Raw genomic sequence first — 19,943 nt, forward strand, 5'->3', positions numbered from 1 at the left:
CCCCTCCTGAGCACCTTCTGGGCTTCCCTGCTGAAGCCAGGCACCAGACACAGGACGCTAGTTCTCCCTGACTTGTAGCAGATTTTATTGCATACGTGGCACAGGCAGCATGGATAAGGCCAGGCATGGCACTCTGGGTGGCTCTCTTCCACCTCAGCTCTGATCTCAAAGCCTTGGCCAGTGTGGGTAGGTGTACAGGGCTGGTCTCTATGATACTTTGATCAGTGGCAGGCCTGGCCAGGCATGGGGGCCTGAGGCCAGAGCCCAGAGGGGCTGGAATGATAAAAATCCTCCTCCTGGAGAGTTCTGCTTCCTGGGATTCCTCAGGGCTGAAGTACTAGCCCAGCACCAGCATGGCCTCGTCTTCAGTGATAGTAGCTGAGTCCCCCTCCTCTTCAGGGCCCATCATGGGAAAAGGCCCTGGGGGCCGGTGCTGGAAGAGGGCTGCCCGGTTCTGCTGCTCACCCTTCTTCACCCAGTGTCCATAGAGCCGGAAGGCACAGCTGTCAATGAGGCGCCGCACTGGCCGCAGCGCATAAGGGTCCCTCAACAGTGCACTCTTGGTCAGCGGCCGTACACGGTGGATGCTTAAGGCCACCCGTCCAGCAGCCAGCACTGTCCACACTGCCACCTGGGAAAGGGGGCAGTGTGAGCTCCACTGGCACATCCACCACAAGAAAAATCATGGGACAGAGGAGCAGGCCCAGACCCTGACACTCTCAGGCTTACCCGGAACCGCTGGCGGGGGGTGAGGTTCCAGGGTTGGCTGCCTTCACAGCGCTCAAAGAATGGGTGCTGTAGGGCTTGCTCAGCTGTCAGGCGTTCCTCAGGATCCACCTGCAGCAGCCTCGAGATCTACGGGAAATGCCAGAGCATGAAGGACAGCTCTTGGGCCTCCCTCCTTGCCCTCTCACGGCCCCAGCTCACCAGGTCTTTCACAGTGTCAGAACAGTCATCCCACTCAGGTGAACTAAACTGGTACTGGCCCTCCATAATCATGCGTAACATCAGGATCTGGCGTCGGTGCCAGAATGGTGGCGAGCCAGCCAGGAGTGTGAACAAGATCACCCCACAGGCCCAGCTGAGAAAGAGACCACAGTCAGGGAGGACTAGGTGAGCGAATGTGTTGAAGGACACTACACAAAGGAGGAGGGAAGGGGGAGACCAGAAACTCACAGATCGACCTCCTTGCCGTAGCCTGGGTGGGTTTCATCCATGGAGCACTTAAGGATCTCTGGTGCTAGATACCCTGGAGTCCCACACAACTCTGGGGAGAGAGGCCTGAGATTGATGGGATGTCACAGCCCCCTCAAGGACCCTTAACACCAGACCTCTGCTGGAGCCTCAACACCACCAGAGCCCCAAGTGTTCCCATTCTGCTCCTGCCTGCCTTCTGCCAAGTCTCAGTATTAGACCCTAGCCCTGCTGAACAATTCAAGGACCCACCAAGGCTCCTGGTGGCCTTCCTGGGAAAACCTGATTTTTAGATTGACTTAAAGGTGCTATCCAACTGTTATCACTTGCCTTCCCCAAACCTCCAGCCAACCCACTCCTCACACAACTTTTTACGTTTTTACATATATACACACACAGAAAACAAAACTTAAATCTTTTCTGCATTCCTTTCTGCCCAAATCTATTCCTCCTCCTATAACCTCTACTGCAGTTAGTGGAACCACCACTCAACCAAGGGGAATGAGTAGGAATATGGGATTTCTTAAGGCACATTCTGGGTAAATCGTTTGTTTAAAACCCTTCCCTGGCTTCCCATCATGGCCTCAGGATCAAGTCTAGATTCCTACAGTACAGAGCCCTCCATGACTTGATCTAAGCCTACATTTTTAGTTTCTTCTGGCACCAATTCTTCCATCCCAGCAATTTTCAAACTGTGATCCATGGCACACTTCCAAGAGATCTTAATAGGCCTGAAATGAGAAATTGAATTTCTCTTGGGAAATTCATTCTAACTCAAACTATTTACTGAACGCCTACCATGTGCCAAGCACCACACTAGACACAGTGGCAAATTTGATGTGCCCTTACCAAGCTCACCACCTACCAGAAAGCAAATAAATAACAGAGTAAGACATGTATCATGAAGTGGGGGAGATATAAGAGCAAAAAGCAAGGGCTCTAACCTGACATAGAACTTTAAAGTAAAAGTTGAATTATCCAAGCCAAGGGAGAGGCTGGAGTGGGCAGGGGCAAAAATGATTCAGAATAGGGAAGTGTATGTGGCAGCCCAAAGGGACACAAAGCACAGCATCTGGAAGATGTGTAAGTCCACAGTTTAAGACCATGAACTCTGGAGTCATACTGCCCAAGTTCCAATCACACCTACGTGACCTTGGGCAAGTCACCTCACCTCATTAAGCCCACTTATAAAATAGAGACACAAATACTATTTCAGAGCGGTTGAGAGGATCTAGAGAAATAAGCCATGTAGACTCAGCGTGGTGCCTTACTCACAATAAGTGCCCAGTGAATGTTAGCTATTAGTAAGTCCAATGCAGAGCCACTGAAGGAGAGGAAGTAGTATATTAAAGGCTCTGAGGAGTCTCACATTTGAACTTTGTTTAGTTTTCCACTTTCACTAGAAATGGTTGTCACAACAAATGTGTGGGCACCAGGTGAGAAGGGCTGTTACGCCACACCAGGCTCCTCATAGCACCTAAGCAGCACACTGTGGACCTGCCTCCGCCAGACCCCAAAGGCACAGCTGAGCCCTGCTATCCCTCGCTCCCTCTTTTTCCTCCTGTGACAAGCCCAGCCTCCCCAGGCCGAGGTCCAAGCCCCTTCCTCTGTGGGTTCCTACAGCTGAATCAGGTACTCCTTCCTGGCTTCCTGGCATGGCCTCTTGCCTGCTGTGTGCCATGATCTGCTCACTTGTCTGCCTCCAGGTCAGGAAGCCCACACTGATTTGCACACAAGGCTCTGCACCCAGTGGGGACCTGGCAAGCGCTCACTGACCTTCCTTTCCTTGGTACTTGGGACCCAGTTCTCAGACCCAGCCAACCAGCCCCAGGCCTGAGCCTCTTTCCCTCCCAAGCCTCTCAGGGTACCAGGTCCCCTCACCTCGAAGCTTCTCGTGAGGTTCCAAGTGGCAGGAGAACCCAAAATCTGAAAGTCGGATCTGCATATTGTCATCTAGGAGAATATTCTCAGGCTTCAGGTCTCGGTGTACAATGTTGCTGGCGTGGAGAAAGCTCACTGCTTCCAGCAGAGACCTCATGATGGACCTGAGGGAGGCACAGTCTCCTTTGCTTCTCCCTGCCCCGCCCCACCCCCTGCTCATCCCAGGAGTTGCAGGCTCAGCCATTACCTGGTTTCCTTTTCTGAGAGGGCCACCTTCTCTGTGAGATAGTCAAACAGCTCTCCCTTCCGCATCCTAAGGGATAGGAGGGGTTGGGAGATAGGTGCACCTCACAGTGGCGGCTGAGAAAAGAAGCCAGTGCTCACAGAAAATACCATGGAAGAGGCCAGTACAGAGATCCCTCTGTAGACAAATGAAAGGGTCTCGAGACAGAGCACTCCAAGAGTGAACCGGATGTCGGGGGGCACTTTGGCCCAATGGGGTGGCCGCCTAAATATCTGCACTGTGCCACAAGGGGGCTATTTTAGCAAGAATAAGTGCCTTGTGATAAGAATCATTTACAGGAAGTCTGTGTTATCTGAGAATACACCCACAAAACGCCTTCTGAAGTGAATCTATTTAGACCACGGACCAAAATTTTACAGTTAATAGTAGCAAGAAAGTTGAATGGGACTTTATTTTGAATTGTGCTTATTTTATCTTGTCTTTAAAAACAGGTTATAATTGCAACTCTGCGCCAATCCTTGAAATAAAGAACACATCAGGTTCTGCAAAGTTGCATGGTGGTGTAACAGACACTTCCCACTTCCCCTCGACTTTTGCAGAGGGTCATTTCTGTCTGAAGACTTTGTAAATTTCTTCCAAGGGCTTCTCTTAAACATCTGGTATCCAAACCATTCTCTTTTGAAGTACCTTTGCAACTGGTTTGCATTATAGCACGGTATAATATCTGACATTCAGCTTTAGACCGACCAGAAAAAGAACTGATGGGCAGAGAGAGACTCCAGTGGAGGGTGTTAAACACCGGGAGACTGGTGAGGGAGAGTCTATTTATACATGGTCAGCTCATGGATAAACACTCTCCTCCTAAAACGGTCTCATGAAGACCCTTTGTACTTAGATGGTCACTATGACTCTTGAAGAACTTGCCTCAATCTGGGCACCTAGGGAGAAGGGCCAGGGCCCTAAGCTGGCAGGCAGGCCTGAGCGGGAGCAGAGGAAGGTGTGAGCAGGGTGGTCTTCAGCCCACTGTGCTGTAAGGCTGGGGCCATACATGGAGGTGAGGAGGAGGCTTCTCGATTGGGGCTGGGAGATACTCACAGGTCAAACACCAGGAACATGAAGCTAGAAGACTCGTAGGAATCGATGAGAGTGACTGGGGAAAGAGGCAGAAAGGCAGAGAGACAGAGATGGAAAGGAGCAGATGCACATTAAAGGGCCTTTTCCACCCTGAGGCAGCAGTGGGCTGTTACTGGGTAGGAAGGAGAACCAAAGGATGCAGTAGGGACCCAAAGGCTGGCCACACTTTTGAGGTGCAGCGGAGCCAGGACTAAGGGAGCAGAGGCGTGGAGGCAGTGCTGGGGGAAGTGGGCTGTGGGCAGGGCTAACAGGAGCAGGGAATGCAGCCTCACTGATGTGGGGGTGGCCGGCGACCTGGCGAAGGATGTGTGTCTCTCGCCGCGTGGCTTCTCGCACCTCCTCCAGCTGCTCAGGACTCAGCCGCTCAGCTGTCACCTCCATGATCTTCACCGCAAACTCACGGCCAGTAACTCGATGAACGCAACGGCGGACTACAGAGCTCACTCCTCTGCCAGAGTCAGACAACGCACAAGTCAGGGCCTCCTGCTCTCTCATTTCCACGCAGAGTAGAGCCTCGGCAGCCTCACACCCACTACGCCAGACTCTGGAAACCCATCTAGACAACAGGGCGAACTCCCAAGGAGCTCACCCTGGCCTGCAGGAGCTTCACAGCAGCATCAGCAAGCAACCTGGGCACCCAGCAATGTGCAACAGAAAGCTCACAGGGCAGGCAGGAAGGGGTCCTGGGTTCCAGTCTCTGCCACTCCCTCCATGGGCGAGCCTAGGCACAGGGCCCCAGAACCTGCCCCTTGCCCTAGAACCCCACAAGGAGAAAGTGGGAAGGCTCCCTCCAGATTTTACCCACTTCCACGGTTACCCCATCTAAATCCCAAAATTCCCCTACAATACCTCAAGTGAAGAAGGCTCCAAATAAATACTGGGCCACTGACCAGAAGACCAAAGTTGAGAAGTAGGAGATCTCGGTTTAGGCCCCAAATATGTCACTAATTAACCTCCAAGTGACCCACTGACATAAGGTCGCTGGGCTTCCACTTCACCTGCTCTGAAACGTAGCCAACAATATCTTGAAGGGATGCTGAAAGGCGTTACTGAGGTAGAGACAGGAAAGCCCATTTGGCTTTGTAAAGACAAAGTCCTAGGGAATTCCATGTGGTCCAGTGGTTAGGACTCCACTCTTCTACTGCAGAGGGCTTGGGTTCGATCCCTGGTCGGGGAACTAAGATCACACAAGCCGCATGGCACAGCCAAAAAAAAGAAAAAAAGACGCAGTCCTAGAGAGGGATTTCCTTACTTGGGCTCTGTCACCAACTCCGTGTGACCCTACAAGTATTTAAGGCTAAGGTGCAAATCTCTCCAGGATCTGACCTCATACTACATTTCGCATGCTGGTTCCCTGGCTGCCATTCACATAACCTCACTGCTGTGCTCCCAGGGCCTCCTTGCCTTTATGTAACTCCTTTTGCTTGAAATGCCTGTCACCCACATCTCTGGTTCAATCAGTGGATGCAAACTATTGACCCTCCAGGCAAACACAGCCCACAGATATATTACACTGTGGTCAGTGCACTGTTATTTACAAATCTGAATTCACATATCTTAGTTGGAACAAGAACGCTCCAGCTGCCACAATGCTCACCACTTCCTACTTTTACTCTTGGCCACTTCACAGTTTTCATTTTCTGCCCAACTACTAAGGGCACCTGAGTTTGAGGTCCCTGGTCTAATTATTACTCATCTTTTAATGAACTTCTGAGAATTTGTGGAAAACTGGAGACCTGTGCCACATATATCCAACATTTTTATTATTTTGGGGCGGGGCGGGGGTGGTCAAAGATCCTTTGGAGCCATAGAGCAAAGAATCCCTGCTTTAAGGCCCAAAATGAATGCTGCGTCTACCAATTCTTTGTTTGTTCTCCAGGAGGGAGGGACCACTCCCTTCGCTGGTATCCTATGGCATTTTACCTGTAGGAGCATTCCCCCTTTGTTTTTCTTAATTTATTTATTTTATTTATTCTTTTTTTTTGGCTGCATTGGGTCATCGTTGCTACGCACGGGCTTTCTCTAGTTGAGGTGAGCAGGGGCTACTCTTCATTGCGGTGCGTGGGCTTCTCACTGCAGTGGCTTCTCTTGTTGTGGAGCATGGGCTCTAGGCAGGCGGGCTTCAGTAGTTGTGGCTCGCGGGCTCTAGAGAACAGGCTCAGTAGTTGTGGCACATGGGCTTAATTGCTCCTTGGCACATGGGATCTTCCCGGACCAGGGCTCAAACCCATGTCCCCTGCATTGGCAGGCAGATTCTCAACCACTGTGCCACCAGGGAAGCTCCTACCTGTAGGAGCATTCCCTTTTAATTAAGCCTTCCTACTATGTGTCATGACTATCTACATGGGAAACCTGGGTCTTCAGACTCAAAGTCCAAACTCTTCCTACTGATGCACCCCAGTACCTTGTTCTCTGCCCACGCCTTAAATGTTAAGACTTCCCCAGGATCCCATCCTTGGCCCTGTTCTCAGGCTATATACACTCTCAGTAATCTTATCCACCTCTATGACTTCAACATTCATGCCAAGATGTCTACCCCACCCCCCCGCCAATTTTTTTTTTTTTTTTGGCCGCACCACACAGCTTGCGGGATCTCAGTTCCTCGACCAGGGATTGAAATCGGGCCATGGCAGTGAAAGCCCGTAAACCTAACCACTAGGCCACCAGGGAACTCCCCCAGATGTCAGGCCAACACATCTTACTGAATGAATTGCTTCCCAAGGGTCCTAGAGACCTCTCACTGTCATCATGACCACTGAACACTTCATCTTCCCGACACTAGCTCCTCAATTCCTGATCTCAATTAATAGCAATGCCATTCAATCCGACTCCCAAACTAGAAACCCTGGTGCCATTCTTGGCTTCGCCCTCTCCTTCACAATCTACAACATCCAACCAGTCCAGCCCATCCTGTATTCTCTCTCAAATCTGTTTCCTAGTACTCCATCCCCACCACCACAATGGCCTCCTAACTGATCTCCCTGCTGCTAATCTCAACCACTGCCACCCATCTGCCACACTGCTTTGAGAACTAGCTTCTTGAAACAGCCCCAATCGTGTCATTCGCTGCTTAAAAACTTCCCTGTTTAAATTCTTTACTAAGTTCTGTGTCCCCTCATTCCTCAGCAGTACCCCTAAAGCAACTGTCCTCTTTTTAAATGATACCTAATACTTTCAACCTTACAGTTACCTGTGGAATGCATTCAAAATTCTTGTTTTCTTTCCATACTGCCTCCCTATTACTTACAAGATAAAGATCAAATCTGAATTCCTTCATCTGTCACTCAAGACCTTCACCAACTTCTTAGTCTCTTTTCAGCCTCATCCCTGGCTATAACCCTGCTCTTCAACCTTTGTTTCAGTGACTTATAACTTATCACCAATTTCCAGAATGCGTCAAGCTCTTTTAAAGCTTCAAGTCTGAAATTGGTACTCTGGGAAAAGCAATTTAATTAGAGTGTGCAGGAAAAACAAGAGGGAAAAGGTAGAAGAGAGACGAGGGATGATGCTACCACAGCAATCTTGGAATGAAATGATAAGGACCCTACTCTCTGATCTGCCTTCTTCAAAACTGGTCCTGCTGTGCCCTTGGCAGTGGAACCACTGTTTTTACCTAAGGGCTCTTCCTAGCCTCAGTGCATCTTCCCTCACCTGGTCCTGAAACCTTGCAGCATCTCAGGACTTGGATCTCAGCTCTCTTCTTTTCCCTATATTCTCTCTTCCCTGTGACCTCCACCCAGCCCCAGGAGCTTTTTTTTTTATTTTAATTTTGGTCATGCCACGTGCGGCATGTGGGATCTTAGTTCCCTGACCAGGGATCAAACCCATGCCCCCTTCAGTGGAAACACAGAGTCCTAACCACTAGACCACAGGGAACTCCCCCCAGGGGCTTTAAATACCAACTATGTGCAAATGCTTCCTGCTACGCTGTCTCAAGCCTTGATTTCTCTCCAGAATTCCTGATTCCAACAACCTTTTTGACATCTCCATGTGCTATCTAAAAGGAGTCTGAACAAATCTAACGGTCACACCACCATTGGATTTCCTGGCCTCAGCAGCATGTGTCACAGCAGACCACACCAACCTTCCAGAAACATACTCTTCCTTCTTTTTTTAAAGTTGGTGGGTTTTTTAAAAAAAATATTTATTTATTTATTTATTTATTTTTGGCTGCATTGGGTCTTCGTTGCTGTGCACAGGCTTTCTCTAGTTGCAGCAAGTGGGGGTGCTACTCTTCGCTGCGGTGCGCGGGCTTTTCACTGCCGTGGCTTCTCTTGTTGTAGAGCATGGGCTCTAGGCGCGCGGGCTTCAGTAGTTGTGGCATGTGGGCTCAGCAGTTGTGGCTCACGGGCTCTAGAATGCAGGCTCAGTAGTTGTGGCACATGGGTTTCGTTGCTCTGCGGCATATGGGATCTTCCTGGACCAGGGACCAAACCCATGTCCCCTGCATTGGCAGGTAGATTCTTAACCACTGCGCCACCAGGGAAGTCCCAAACACACTCTTATGTTTTTCTTTCTAACTCACAGATGGCATCTCTATAGTTTCCCTTTTTGGCTCCTCCTTCTCTAACTCCTTAATGGTGACATGCCCCAAGGTCTGAGCCTAGGCTTCTTTCACTACTTTACATTCCTCTTGCCAACTACTATCTATATGCTGATGCCTCCCAAGTTAACAGCTCTAGCCCAGCACTCTTGCTTGAGTTCCAGACTCACATGCCCATTGGACAGCTCCAGTTGGTGGAACTCTTGACTTGCTCACACCTCCCTCCAGACTGATCTTCCCCAGTCTTCTTCATTTCAGTAAATGGTACTCAAGCACTCAAATCCAAACCTTAGAATTTATTCTTGTTTTCTTCCCTTTCCCTTGTGGTCCATATCCATCCAATCCTTCAGGAAATTGTATCAAGTCTTCCTTCAAGCCATCACCTAAATTATCCACTTCTCTCCATCTCTACCACTACCACTCTAGTCTAAACCATCACCATCTCTAGCCTGAATGAATCAATAGCTTCCTAGCTGGTCTCTATGCTTCCATTCTTGCCCCTCTCCTATCCACTCTCCACATAAGAGCCAGAATGATCTTTTTAAAATGTAATAACACACCTGTATTGAGCACTCACCATGTGCCAGGATGTGTCCTAAGAGTATCATATTAACTCTTTCCGTCCTCACAGCAACCTACAAGGTAGGCTCTTTTTTTAATTCTCCCATTTACAATGGAGAAACTTTGAGGCATAGAAAGGTTAAGTTCCTAGGCCCCAAATCACAGAAATGTAAATCAGATGATATTACTACCCTACTGGAAACCACCAGTATCATCAGAATAAACTTTACATTCCTTATCCTAGGGAATTCCCTGGCAGTCCAGTGGTTAAGACTTTGCCTTCCAGTGCAGGGGGTGTGGGTTCGATCCCTGGGGAGCTAGGATCCCACGTGCCTTGCGGCCAAAAAACCAAAACATAAAACAGAAGTAATATTGTAACAATCAGTAAAGACTTTAAAGATGGTCCGCATCAAAAAAAATCTTAAAAAAAAATTCCTGGAACTTCCCTGGTGACGCAGTGGTTAAGAATCCGCCTGCCAATGCAAGGGACACGGGTTCGAGCCCTGGTCAGGGAAGACCCCACATGCCGTGGAGCAACTGAGCCCGTGCACCACAACTACTGAGCCTGCACTCTACAGCCCACGAGCCACAACTACTGAAGCCCACGCGCCTACGGCCCATACTCCGCAACAAGGGAAGCCACCGCGATGAGAAGCCCGTGCACCGCAACGAAGAGTACCCCACTCGCCACAACTAGAGAAAAGCCCGAGGCAGCAACGAAGACCCAACACAGCCAAAAATAAATAATAAATAAATTCATTTAAAAAAAATTCCTTATCCTGGCCCAAGGCTCTACATAATCCAACCTCTATTTACCTCTCCAACTTAATTTCCTCCACCTTTTCCCACTCTTACAACATTCTAGTCACTACGATCTTCTATCTGTTGCTTGAATAGGCCCTTTCCTATGTTGAGCCTTCGAACACAGCAGTTCCCTCTGCCCGGAATATATCCTGCCTCAGCTCATGACCTGTTCATTCTCATTGTCCAAGTCTCAGCTCCATTAACTACTCTTGTTCCATAAGCCTATTTATTTTCTCCCTAGCACTTACAATGAACTTTAACTTGTTTTCGTGTTTATTGTCTCTCTCTACCACTAGAACATAAACTCCAGGAGAACAGAAATATTGTAAGATGTTAAGGTGTGGGTCTTACATCTCCAGCGCCTAGCACAGTTGCACCCAGCACACTGTACATGCTTAGGAAACCTTAATGAATAAATGTATCGGCCACTGCCTCTACAGGTGACGGCTTCCTTCTGTTTGGTGTGTGCTGAACTCCTACTCATCCTTCAAGACCCAAATATCACTTCTGGGAAGCTGTGGTTTTCTGAGGCCCAGCAGCACTTTTTACACAGCCTGATACTTTTTATATGTTCATGTGTCTCCTTCAGTCACATCACTTGGAGTACCTCCAAGGCATAAACATCTCTTCTACACTCCCCATGTTTATCTTTGTGTCTGGCACCCAGTAGGTGCTTGAATTATGTTTGTTGAACACATAAATGAATGAATTCGTGAAAAAATGGGGGTTGACCCAGAAAAAGAGTCTAGTCACCAAATGATCCTCCATTCACCACTGACCCTTCCCATTTAGAACTCTTCAGCTCTCAGAGGGAACTGTGTACCCTGTCTAGGATCTGACCTCTCTGGACCTCTGTTTCCCTGCCGTGGGCTCACCTGCCAATGACGTCCTTAGGGTCGTACTTCTGGTAAAACTCCTTGGCCGCAGCCCAGTCGGGCAGCTCGTCCTCCGGCCCCACGTCCAGCGTCATTTTGTAGTAGGTGGGGGCCTGTGTGGAGGAAACGGAGGGAAGTGAACGCAGGGAGGCCCACAGGCTCTGAGAGGATGAACATCGCGGCTCGCGGAGGCGCAGCCCTTGCGGCTGGGGAGCCAGGATCCTGTGGGATGCGGACGGGGTGGGGGAAGGACAGGGACTAGGGAGACCCCACGAAAGGGCCTTAGGGGTCGGGACGGGATGGCAAGGTAGGGAGGGGGGCGGGGGAAAGGAAGGGAAAAGGTGTGGAGCAAGAGGGGAAGGGGCAGTCGGGATGGTGGCTGTTGCTGCGCAGGCGCACTTGGGCGGGCGCTGGGAGGGGGCGCGGGGTCTCGCGCGGGCTCACCCGCGGGGGCGGGGAGAGAAGTCGGAGTCGACGCGAAGCCGCTCTGCGCCGGGTTCGCCTCTAGTCCCTTACCTTATCCACAGGCAGTGCCGGCGAAGACCTCAGGCCCCGCCCCCATTCTGTCCGCCAATGGCCAGCGCCACCCGAAGACTGAGGTTCAAAAGCCCTTCCGATTGGAAACTGGTAGTCCAATAAGAAGCCGAGAGTCCCGAGGCTGGCGCGGGAGTTGGAGCTCGGAGTTACCTGAGGTTGAGACGCTAGGGCGGGGCTTCAGAAACGGCCAATCAGGCCACGGCATCTGCTGGGGCCAGCAGGGGGCGGAGCTTATTGACCAGTGGGGCTGGAGGCCTGGAACGGGACCCGGAAGTTAGATTTACCGGTAAGTGTGACCGCAGGGAAGCGGGGACGCCTGACTCGCTGCGCCTCCAACTCCCGGACTTGGGCATGGTCCCCTCAGTCTCTCAGAATCCCTATCTGAATTCGGCTTTTAAAAATATTAGCAGCCTAGTCCAAAGCGCCTGCTTTGAGGGGCAGAGCATGCAGCTTGGACCTCAACTTGGCTACTTGATACGAACTTGTACGAGCTACGGGCCCGTCAGCCAGAAGAGGCTTTCTCGTCCTGTGGCTGCTCCTGTGGCTGCTCCAACTCTTTTTTTTTTTAGATGTTGGGGGTAGGAGTTTTATTAATTAATTAATTAATTTTTGCTGTGTTGGGTCTTCGTTTCTGTGCGAGGGCTTTCTCTAGTTATGGCAAGTGGGGGCCACTCTTCATCGCGGTGCGCGGGCCTCTCTTGTTGCAGAGCACAGGCTCCAGACGCGCAGGCTCAGTAGTTGTGGCTCACGGGCCTAGTTGCTCCGTGGCATGTGGGATCCTCCCAGACCAGGGCTCGAACCCGTGTCCCCTGCATTAGCAGGCAGATTCTCAACCACTGTGCCACCAGGGAAGCCCCTGCTGTGACTTTTTAATACCTCCAAAGCCCTAGTGCTCACCATCTGGGGTTATGCATTTTCCCAGTCTTTCACCACCACCTCCCGAAAGCCTTGGGGAATATCACACTTTGTTCGAAGCCTACCAGGTTATGAGATTCTGCCAGAAGCGACTCACTTCATGAATCTTCTCTGCACAGCTCAACCCTGGCATTCACTTACTCATTCAACAAATATTTGTTGAGCGTCTAAGAGTTAGACTAATAGCAATGAAAAAGAATAAGCTCCCTACCCTTGTGGAGGTTGTGTTCCAGGAGGCAGAGAATGAATTCATTTAATCTTCTATCTTAGAAATGTCACTTTGGGATTGCAAGCATGTAAGAGGAGAAAAACAAGTCCAAGTAACTTTTTAACAGAGTACTTTGACCTTATACCACTAATCTAAAGACAAAATAGTTGCAAAGAAATCTTGTACTTTACTTAGTAGACTTGTTGTTTGGTAGCATAATGGGATAATTATTTTGAAATTGAGCAAGTGAATAAACATTGATGTAGTTGGCAGCCTAGATTCTTACTGTGGGAATATGGAATTTGGGATTGGGAAAGGAGAGCACCTTATGATTGATTGAAATTGGAGGTATGATTTTAAGAAATGACTTAAGATAGATAAAATTATTTTCTAGCTCTAACCTCTGAAAGAGCCTAGAAGCAATAACGTCCCAGTAGAGTGAGCATAGCTAGTATCTAGATACTGACTTCAAAGTAACAGTCCTCAATAAAAGAAACCAGGGCTCCTTGGGAGAAATGGCCAATTCCCAGGCTGGAGCAGAGAAAGTAGAAGATGAGCCTGGAATAATTTGTGCCAGAAAGCAAGTGAAGAAAGATGGGGACTTAGACACAAGAACCAGGTTGAAATCAGGGACAAAAAGGATAATGAGACTGAGAGGGCTATGAGGGAGCCTTCTGATGTACTAGAAATGTTCTGTTCACCTAGGTGGTGATTACACAGGTGTGTTCGTGTAAAAACATTCACCATTTGGCACACATAAGATCTGTGTACTTTACTGTAGGTAAATTATACCTCAACAAAACAATTTAAGAAGGCTAATAACAGTAATGGGTATAACAAATTGAATTTAAAAACAATCTGAGACCATACTGACACTAAAAATTGTAAATAAATAAATGAAATAGAAAAAGACCTTCTTTATAGTAGAATGCCAACTAATAAGTATAGAAAGAATGATAAAGTTAAAACATCAACATTTTGTAAGCCTCAGAATAACTGACTTGGGCAAAATGGGCATTAAAGTTACTGGTAAAAATTTGCTGAGGTATTTATACAGGTAACTTTTTTTTTTTTGGTAAATTTATTTATTTATTTATGTCTGTGTTGGGTCTTCGTTGCTGCGCGTGGGCTTTCTCTGGTTGCGGTGAGCGGGGGCTACTCTTCGTTGCGGTGCGTGGGCTTCACACTGTGGTGGCTTCTCTTGTTGCAGAGCATGGACTGTAGGCTCACGGGCTTCAGTAGTTGCAGCACGCAGGCTCAGTAGTTGTGGCGCACAGGCTTAGTTGCTCCGCGGCATGTGGGATCTTCCCGGACCATGGCTTGAACCCATGTCCCCTGCATTGGCAGGCGGATTCTTAACCACTGCGCCACCAGGGAAGTCCCTATACAGATAACTTTTTAATTACAAAGGAAAAAAAGTATCTTTACCTCTGCAGAAATCTGACAGACACTACCTTAAAATCAAGTAGTCGATGTTACCTCCACCAATAAAAGGGTAAATTGACATATGCCTCTCGATGTGATGTATTGAGGACATACAGCTTATGTAATATTTCAGCCAAAAATGCATAACCTGAATTCAGTCATAAGAACCCAAATTGAGAGACATTCTACAAACGGCCTCACCTCAAAAATGTCATGAAAGACAAAAAAAGAAAGGGTGAGGACCTGCTAAAAATTGAAGAATGCTAAAGAGGTATGACAAACTAAATGCAGTAAGTGTTCCCACACTGGACCCTAAAGCAGAAATTGCTATACAGGACATTATTGGGACAACTGGCAAGTTTGAATATGGACTATATATTAGAAGATAATATTGTACTGATGTTAACTTCTCTGAATTATGTAATTGTACTGTAGTTATGTGAGAGAATATCCTTGTTCTTAGGAGATATAGATCATGAGGTATTTAGAGATGAAGGGCCTTCAACTTACCCTCAAATGATTCAGCAGTAACAATTATGTTTATTTAGAAAGATATAAAGCAAATGTGGTGAAGTGTTAAACATTATAAATCTAGGTAAGAGTACACATGAGTTCATTGTAATGTTATTGTTCTATAGATTTGAAATTTTTTCAAAATAAAGAGTTAAAAAATAGCAAGACCTCATGTAATCAGTTTGGGGAAATGGGATATTCTAGTAAACTGAAGCTGCTAATTAATCAAATACTAGCTTTAAAAATTTTTTGTAAAAAATCTCTCTAACATGATTTATCCTGATGCCCAGGCAGCACCTCACACAAATTAAATCAGAATCTCTGGTGGGGTAAAGCTCAGGCATAAGTTACTTTTTAAGGCTCCCCAGGAGGTTCCATTGTGAAGTCAAGGTTCAGAACCACTGCTGTTTATATGGCTTCTACCCATTGTTGTAGTTCTAACCTCTGGACCAACAATGGATTCCCTTCACTTTTCCTTCCTGAAACACTTCGGAACACTGAAAACAACCATCATGTGCCCCTCCTTCCCCTTTAATTTTCAGTGTGCAACATCTCTAATTCCTTTAGGTGCTCTGTTGGTCTCTCTGCTGGTGAAATAACCCCAAAATTTCATTCCCAGGGTACATGTACTTCAAAAAACATATACAAGAATGTCCAAAGCAGCATGATTCATAATATCCTAATGGGAAACATTCCAAAAATCCACTAACAGAAAATCGGTAAATTGTAATATAGTCATATAATGGAATACTATACAGTAATGAAAACTACAGCTACACCAAATATTGATCAATCTCACAAGCAATGTTAAGAAGCAAGACATAAAAAGAATACATATGATTCCATTTATATAGTGTTCAAATGCAGGCAAAACTAAACTACATTGTTAGAAGTCAGAATACTTGTGGGTAACAAACAGAAAGTTACCTGTGGGAAGAAACGAAGGTGTAGTGTTGGGAGGGGTATAAAGGAGGCTTTGGAGTGCTGGCAATGTTAAATTGACTAAATGGTGGTTTTTCAGATGTTTTCTTTGTGTTAACTTATTGAGCTGTATATTCTGTTTTGGATATTTTGCTTTATGTACCTCACAATTCTAAAAATGTTTAAAATATTATCACAAGGCCCAAGATAAAGGATATGAAAATTCATTATAATCATACAAGTTTCTACATACAGGGTGGTGGTTGCTATTATCCAATCCTTTCACTCCTCTCTCAGCTCTGGAACTAACTGTCTAGGTTGAATTCCAGCTCTGCCACTTACTAGCTGTGTGACCTTGGATAATCTGTGCCTGTTTCCTCAACTATAAAATAAAAACAGTAGTACCTACTACTGAGTGATTTTGAGGACTGAAGAAGTTAAGAAATATAAAATGCTTAGCACACAGCCTGGAATATAGTAAGCACTCAATAACTAGTAGCTGCTACGACTTTTCCTCTGTGGCCTAAGGATCTCGGTTGATAGGTAAGGGAGAAGCTTGGGTCTTTCCAAGGAGGGAAACTTCCAGAAGAAGAAGGAAAAGGGGGAAAAAAATCCTTTCCTCCTCTTGAAGCTCCTAGGTAAGGGGAGATGCAGGCTTCTGCCATCAGTCAGATGTCCAGTCTGGCTCTCACTAAGGGCCCAGGGAAAAGCAGGGGAAGAACAATTAGACAGGAGCATTGCGCCACTAAAAAAGATTTTTATTACAAAACAAATACTAATAAAATCAGGCCTGGGCTTCAACCCCACCTCCTAGAGGCCCCTAGGATGAAGGAGATTGGGGGGAATAGGGGATGGTGGGCACTGAAAGAACAGAGCAGGCTGACCTCCCCTCATCAGTCTCAGCTGCTGCCTCTCTCTTCCAAAGCCCTTTGAGAGAGGCACCATCCTTCCAGCCAGGAAGTACCATTGTTGGCACCAGACCCTAGCAATGCCGCATTGCAGGATTCAGGATGTCTCGGCTGACTCTCAGCAAAGGCCAGCTAGGGTCACTCAGCCTGGGCGATGGCGTAGGAGAGCAGCCATAGAAGCAGCGGGCCCAGAACAAGGACAGCAAGCCAGACGGCAAAGCTGGCCAGGATGCACCTCCGGGCCCGGGCCCCCCAGTGCACTGCCTCCTCCAACCGGCCTGCCTTATGCCGCTCTTCCGCCTGTGGGGGCAGGTTTTTGGTTAGGTTCTCCCCCTGCTTCTGCCCCAAAATGCCCTCTGCCCCACTCCAATCCTACATCCTCGTCTTGGCTCAAAATCTCACACCCAACCCCTCCACCTCCCTTTCCAGTTTCTAACTCTCATGTCTCAACTGCAAAGTAAGGTGCCCACTCTGCTCTGCCTCCTTTTCAGGACGGCTGTTGTTTGCTCAGATCACATATGGGAAAATACTTTTCATTTTATTCCCCATCCTTTTCTACTCATTTCATATTCATTCAGAATTTGGAATTCTTGGCAAGAAACGGTGAGCAATCTTGGAGTATTTCACTCATGTCCAACCAAACAACACTCCATTCTCATTAGCCCAATGGGCCTCATCTTTTTCACTAAGGATTCTTTTTATGATTTTGCCCTAATGAAATCCAGAAATTATGATGATCAGAAAACAGTTTCTGATAAAAATACAGCTAGGGTCGAGGAAATTCCAAAAGGTACACGTGCGGTTTCTGTTAGATGTTTTGAAACGGTGAAGCCCTCTCAAAAACTTCAGAGTTTCTTCCGAACTCCTATAGATTGTTCTAGTTACTGCTCGGCTGCCCTGAGTCTTGCCCCTTCCCATTCATCCTCTTTATAGGCCTTGAGAGTGGACCTTGCTGCAACACAAATCTGACCATGTCATTCTCCTTTGCAAAAATCCTTGAAAGGCTCCCCAGTACTTCCCAGATAAAGCTGAAACTCCTCAGCACAGCACTGGAGGCTCTTGGGAATCTGGATCCTCTGGCTTCATCTCTCACTATTCCTTACTGGTTCATTTACGCTGAACTAATAGTCCAGGTTACCTTTGTATAGGCTGCCTGTGCTCCCTTCTCCTGGAATGCGTTTTTACCCTTATTCACTCATCCTTTAAGATTACCTTCTTTTTACTCCCTTAGGATGCCTTTCCTGTCACCTACTCTATTATACACATACATGTACTTACATACATATATATACACATCCATAGCTCCTGGAATACCCTGTGCTTCCTCTATCATAGTACTGATGAGCTGTATTCCATTAATAATTACCTATTTTCACAGCCATCTCTTTTGCTAGACTGTGGGCCCTTTGACGGCAGGAACCATGTCTTATTCCTATTTCTGGCACCAGGCCCACAGCCAGGCTCTGGCAGGTACTTCTTAACTGTTTGATCAATGTAGATAGATCAGGTATACAGAACCACTGCCTTACTACACCCACACCCCTGCTCCCATAGGAATTGCTTTCCTCACCTTGATGGCAAACACAAGGGCCACGACTCCCAGGCAAGAGCAGCCACATATAATGCTAGTAGCTGCCAAGTAGCGGAGGCGGAGCGAGCAGCAGCGAATGGGGGATGGAGAACGAGCAGCTTCTGTGTTGCTCACCAAGCTCTCCACTGCCTTCTCCTCGTCCTCCATCACCTGTGGGCGATACAGTCAAGATACTTGTAAGCCCAACAACTGAACCCCTGGTAGAGTCTTGCTCAGACTCTACCCGTCTCTCTGATCATGTTATGGCCTAGTCGAACTCTCAGGAATGCTGCCTTACCTGGGGAATTCCCCTAGTGGCTCATAGACTGAGAGGAAATGTGTGTCTGGAATCCTTTTTCCTCAGCCTAAGGTTCCCAGTCTTTGAAGGCAAGCTGGTGTGAATGGAGCATTATCTGTATTACTTACTGTTTTGGCAAGTGGGGAAAAGCAAAATGACAGGCGCATGCTAAGAGGCAGCAGAAAAACACAGAATCTCAAAACCTGCTAGGAGTCTGAGACTACCCAATGCAGTGATGTTAAACTGCATTTCAAAGGGCCCTCAAGTTCCTTAGAGGCTGCCCTCAAATATTAAGGAGGAATCAGAGAATGGCACCCTAGGTCCTGTACTCCACTTTAAGGAAATCAGCCATTTCATGTGAAAACACAGTCCTGGGGATGGGGGAAAGGAGGGGAAAAGTACCCATCTAAGCTCTCTTTGTAGCTGAGGAAACTCAACTTCAGAAACACCTCACCCTCCCCAAATCAGAGCCTCCCTTGCTATGCTGACTCCCTTCCACCTCCTCTCTCCATTTAACCCAGGTCATACAACACCAGATTAACACTGAGTCCAAATGATCTCATAAGCCACACAGAAACCTGCATAATGATGCCCTACTTAATCATTTCTCATCTCCCTGTTTCCCAAGCCCTCAGAGCCCTGGCATCAAACTGCCTTTCTACCTTCATCCCCAACCATTCCCCTTCACCCTAGACAAAATGAAAACATTTGCAGTTCTCCGAACACAGGTAACAAAGGATAGGAAAGGTTAAAGAGAAGAGGCAAGACAAGAGCCAAGAATGATATGTGCCACAAAGCTGCAGGAGAATGGATGTGAGGAAAGAACTGAGATGAGGTAAACACAGTACAGTCATCAGGGGAGAACACAAGGAGAGGGTCCAGGGAATTGAGATCAGAGAAAATGTAAAAACAAATGGGGATTCTTACCTGGCTATAGGCCTTGAGGAACTGTGAGTTTCGGCTCCTGCCTCAGGTTTGATTTGGCTTGGGTGGAGATGGAGCTGACTCAGGGCTCCAAGGCAAGCCCAGGGGTGGGGTTGGGTGGCCAGCCACCATCCGAAGAACCCCAGAAGCTCGGAAGGGGGTGTGGCTGATTCAAACCAGTCTGGCTAGATGGAGTAACTGGAGGTAGAATGCCTGCCTTCTGGAAAGGGAGTGAAAGCACCTGAGCAAGAGGGATTAAAGCAGGGAAAAGTCTGAGGCATCAGATAGCTCCCAAGGAAAGTCCAGCAACCAAGGAGGAGAGGAAAAGTATGAGTCTGAATGACTTAAAATTGAAACTTTAGGGAAAGGTACCCTACCAGATAAGATTTGCCATTCTTCCCTCTTCTTGCATGGAGATTTCTGCCTCAAAGGTACATAATTCTGAGTTAGAGATCAGGTACTAGGGTCTTAGCAAGAGCAAGAGAGAA

The 19,943-nt window shown here is 47.6% G+C and overlaps 1 protein-coding gene across 4 annotated transcripts; it reads right to left on the reverse strand.

The window, feature by feature from the left end:
• Window positions 1–61: 61 nt before the first annotated feature.
• Window positions 62–19,941, reverse strand: LOC309816299 (phosphorylase b kinase gamma catalytic chain, liver/testis isoform). 4 transcript variants are annotated; one of them, XM_082643587.1, is made up of 11 exons: window positions 19,459–19,941; window positions 18,234–18,404; window positions 11,237–11,349; window positions 4,726–4,901; window positions 4,415–4,469; window positions 3,323–3,388; window positions 3,076–3,239; window positions 1,177–1,267; window positions 928–1,081; window positions 730–855; window positions 62–631 (listed from the first exon to the last, which is right to left on the reverse strand). In XM_082643587.1, exons 2-11 carry the CDS (start codon window positions 18,399–18,401, stop codon window positions 338–340), a joined length of 1,407 nt encoding a protein of 468 aa, XP_082499713.1. In that variant the 5' UTR covers window positions 18,402–18,404; window positions 19,459–19,941; the 3' UTR covers window positions 62–337. The 4 variants fall into 4 exon arrangements, with proteins under 4 accessions (XP_082499713.1, XP_082499711.1, XP_082499710.1 ...); XM_082643585.1 differs by lacking the exons at window positions 18,234–18,404; window positions 19,459–19,941 and adding an exon at window positions 11,753–11,834; XM_082643584.1 differs by lacking the exons at window positions 18,234–18,404; window positions 19,459–19,941 and adding an exon at window positions 11,681–11,747.
• Window positions 19,942–19,943: the final 2 nt, after the last annotated feature.

The sequence above is a fragment of the Mesoplodon mirus genome (genome assembly GCF_964341445.2).
Source record: "Mesoplodon mirus genome assembly, chromosome: 15".
In the NCBI taxonomy this organism is placed as follows: Eukaryota; Metazoa; Chordata; class Mammalia; order Artiodactyla; family Ziphiidae; genus Mesoplodon; species Mesoplodon mirus.

What these genes read in the sequence shown, in the direction of transcription:
- LOC309816299 (XM_082643587.1), bottom strand. Translation starts at nt 18,401, where the DNA reads ATGGAGGACGAGGAGAAGGCAGTGGAGAGCTTGGTGAGCAACACAGAA. An exon ending in CCCTTGTGTTTGCCATCAAG is followed by an intron (nt 11,350 to 18,233) that starts GTGAGGAAAGCA and finishes TCCTCCACACAG; the next exon opens with GCCCCCACCTACTACAAAAT. An exon ending in CTCTCAGAAAAGGAAACCAG is followed by an intron (nt 3,240 to 3,322) that starts GTAATGGCTGAG and finishes TGCCTCCCTCAG; the next exon opens with GTCCATCATGAGGTCTCTGC.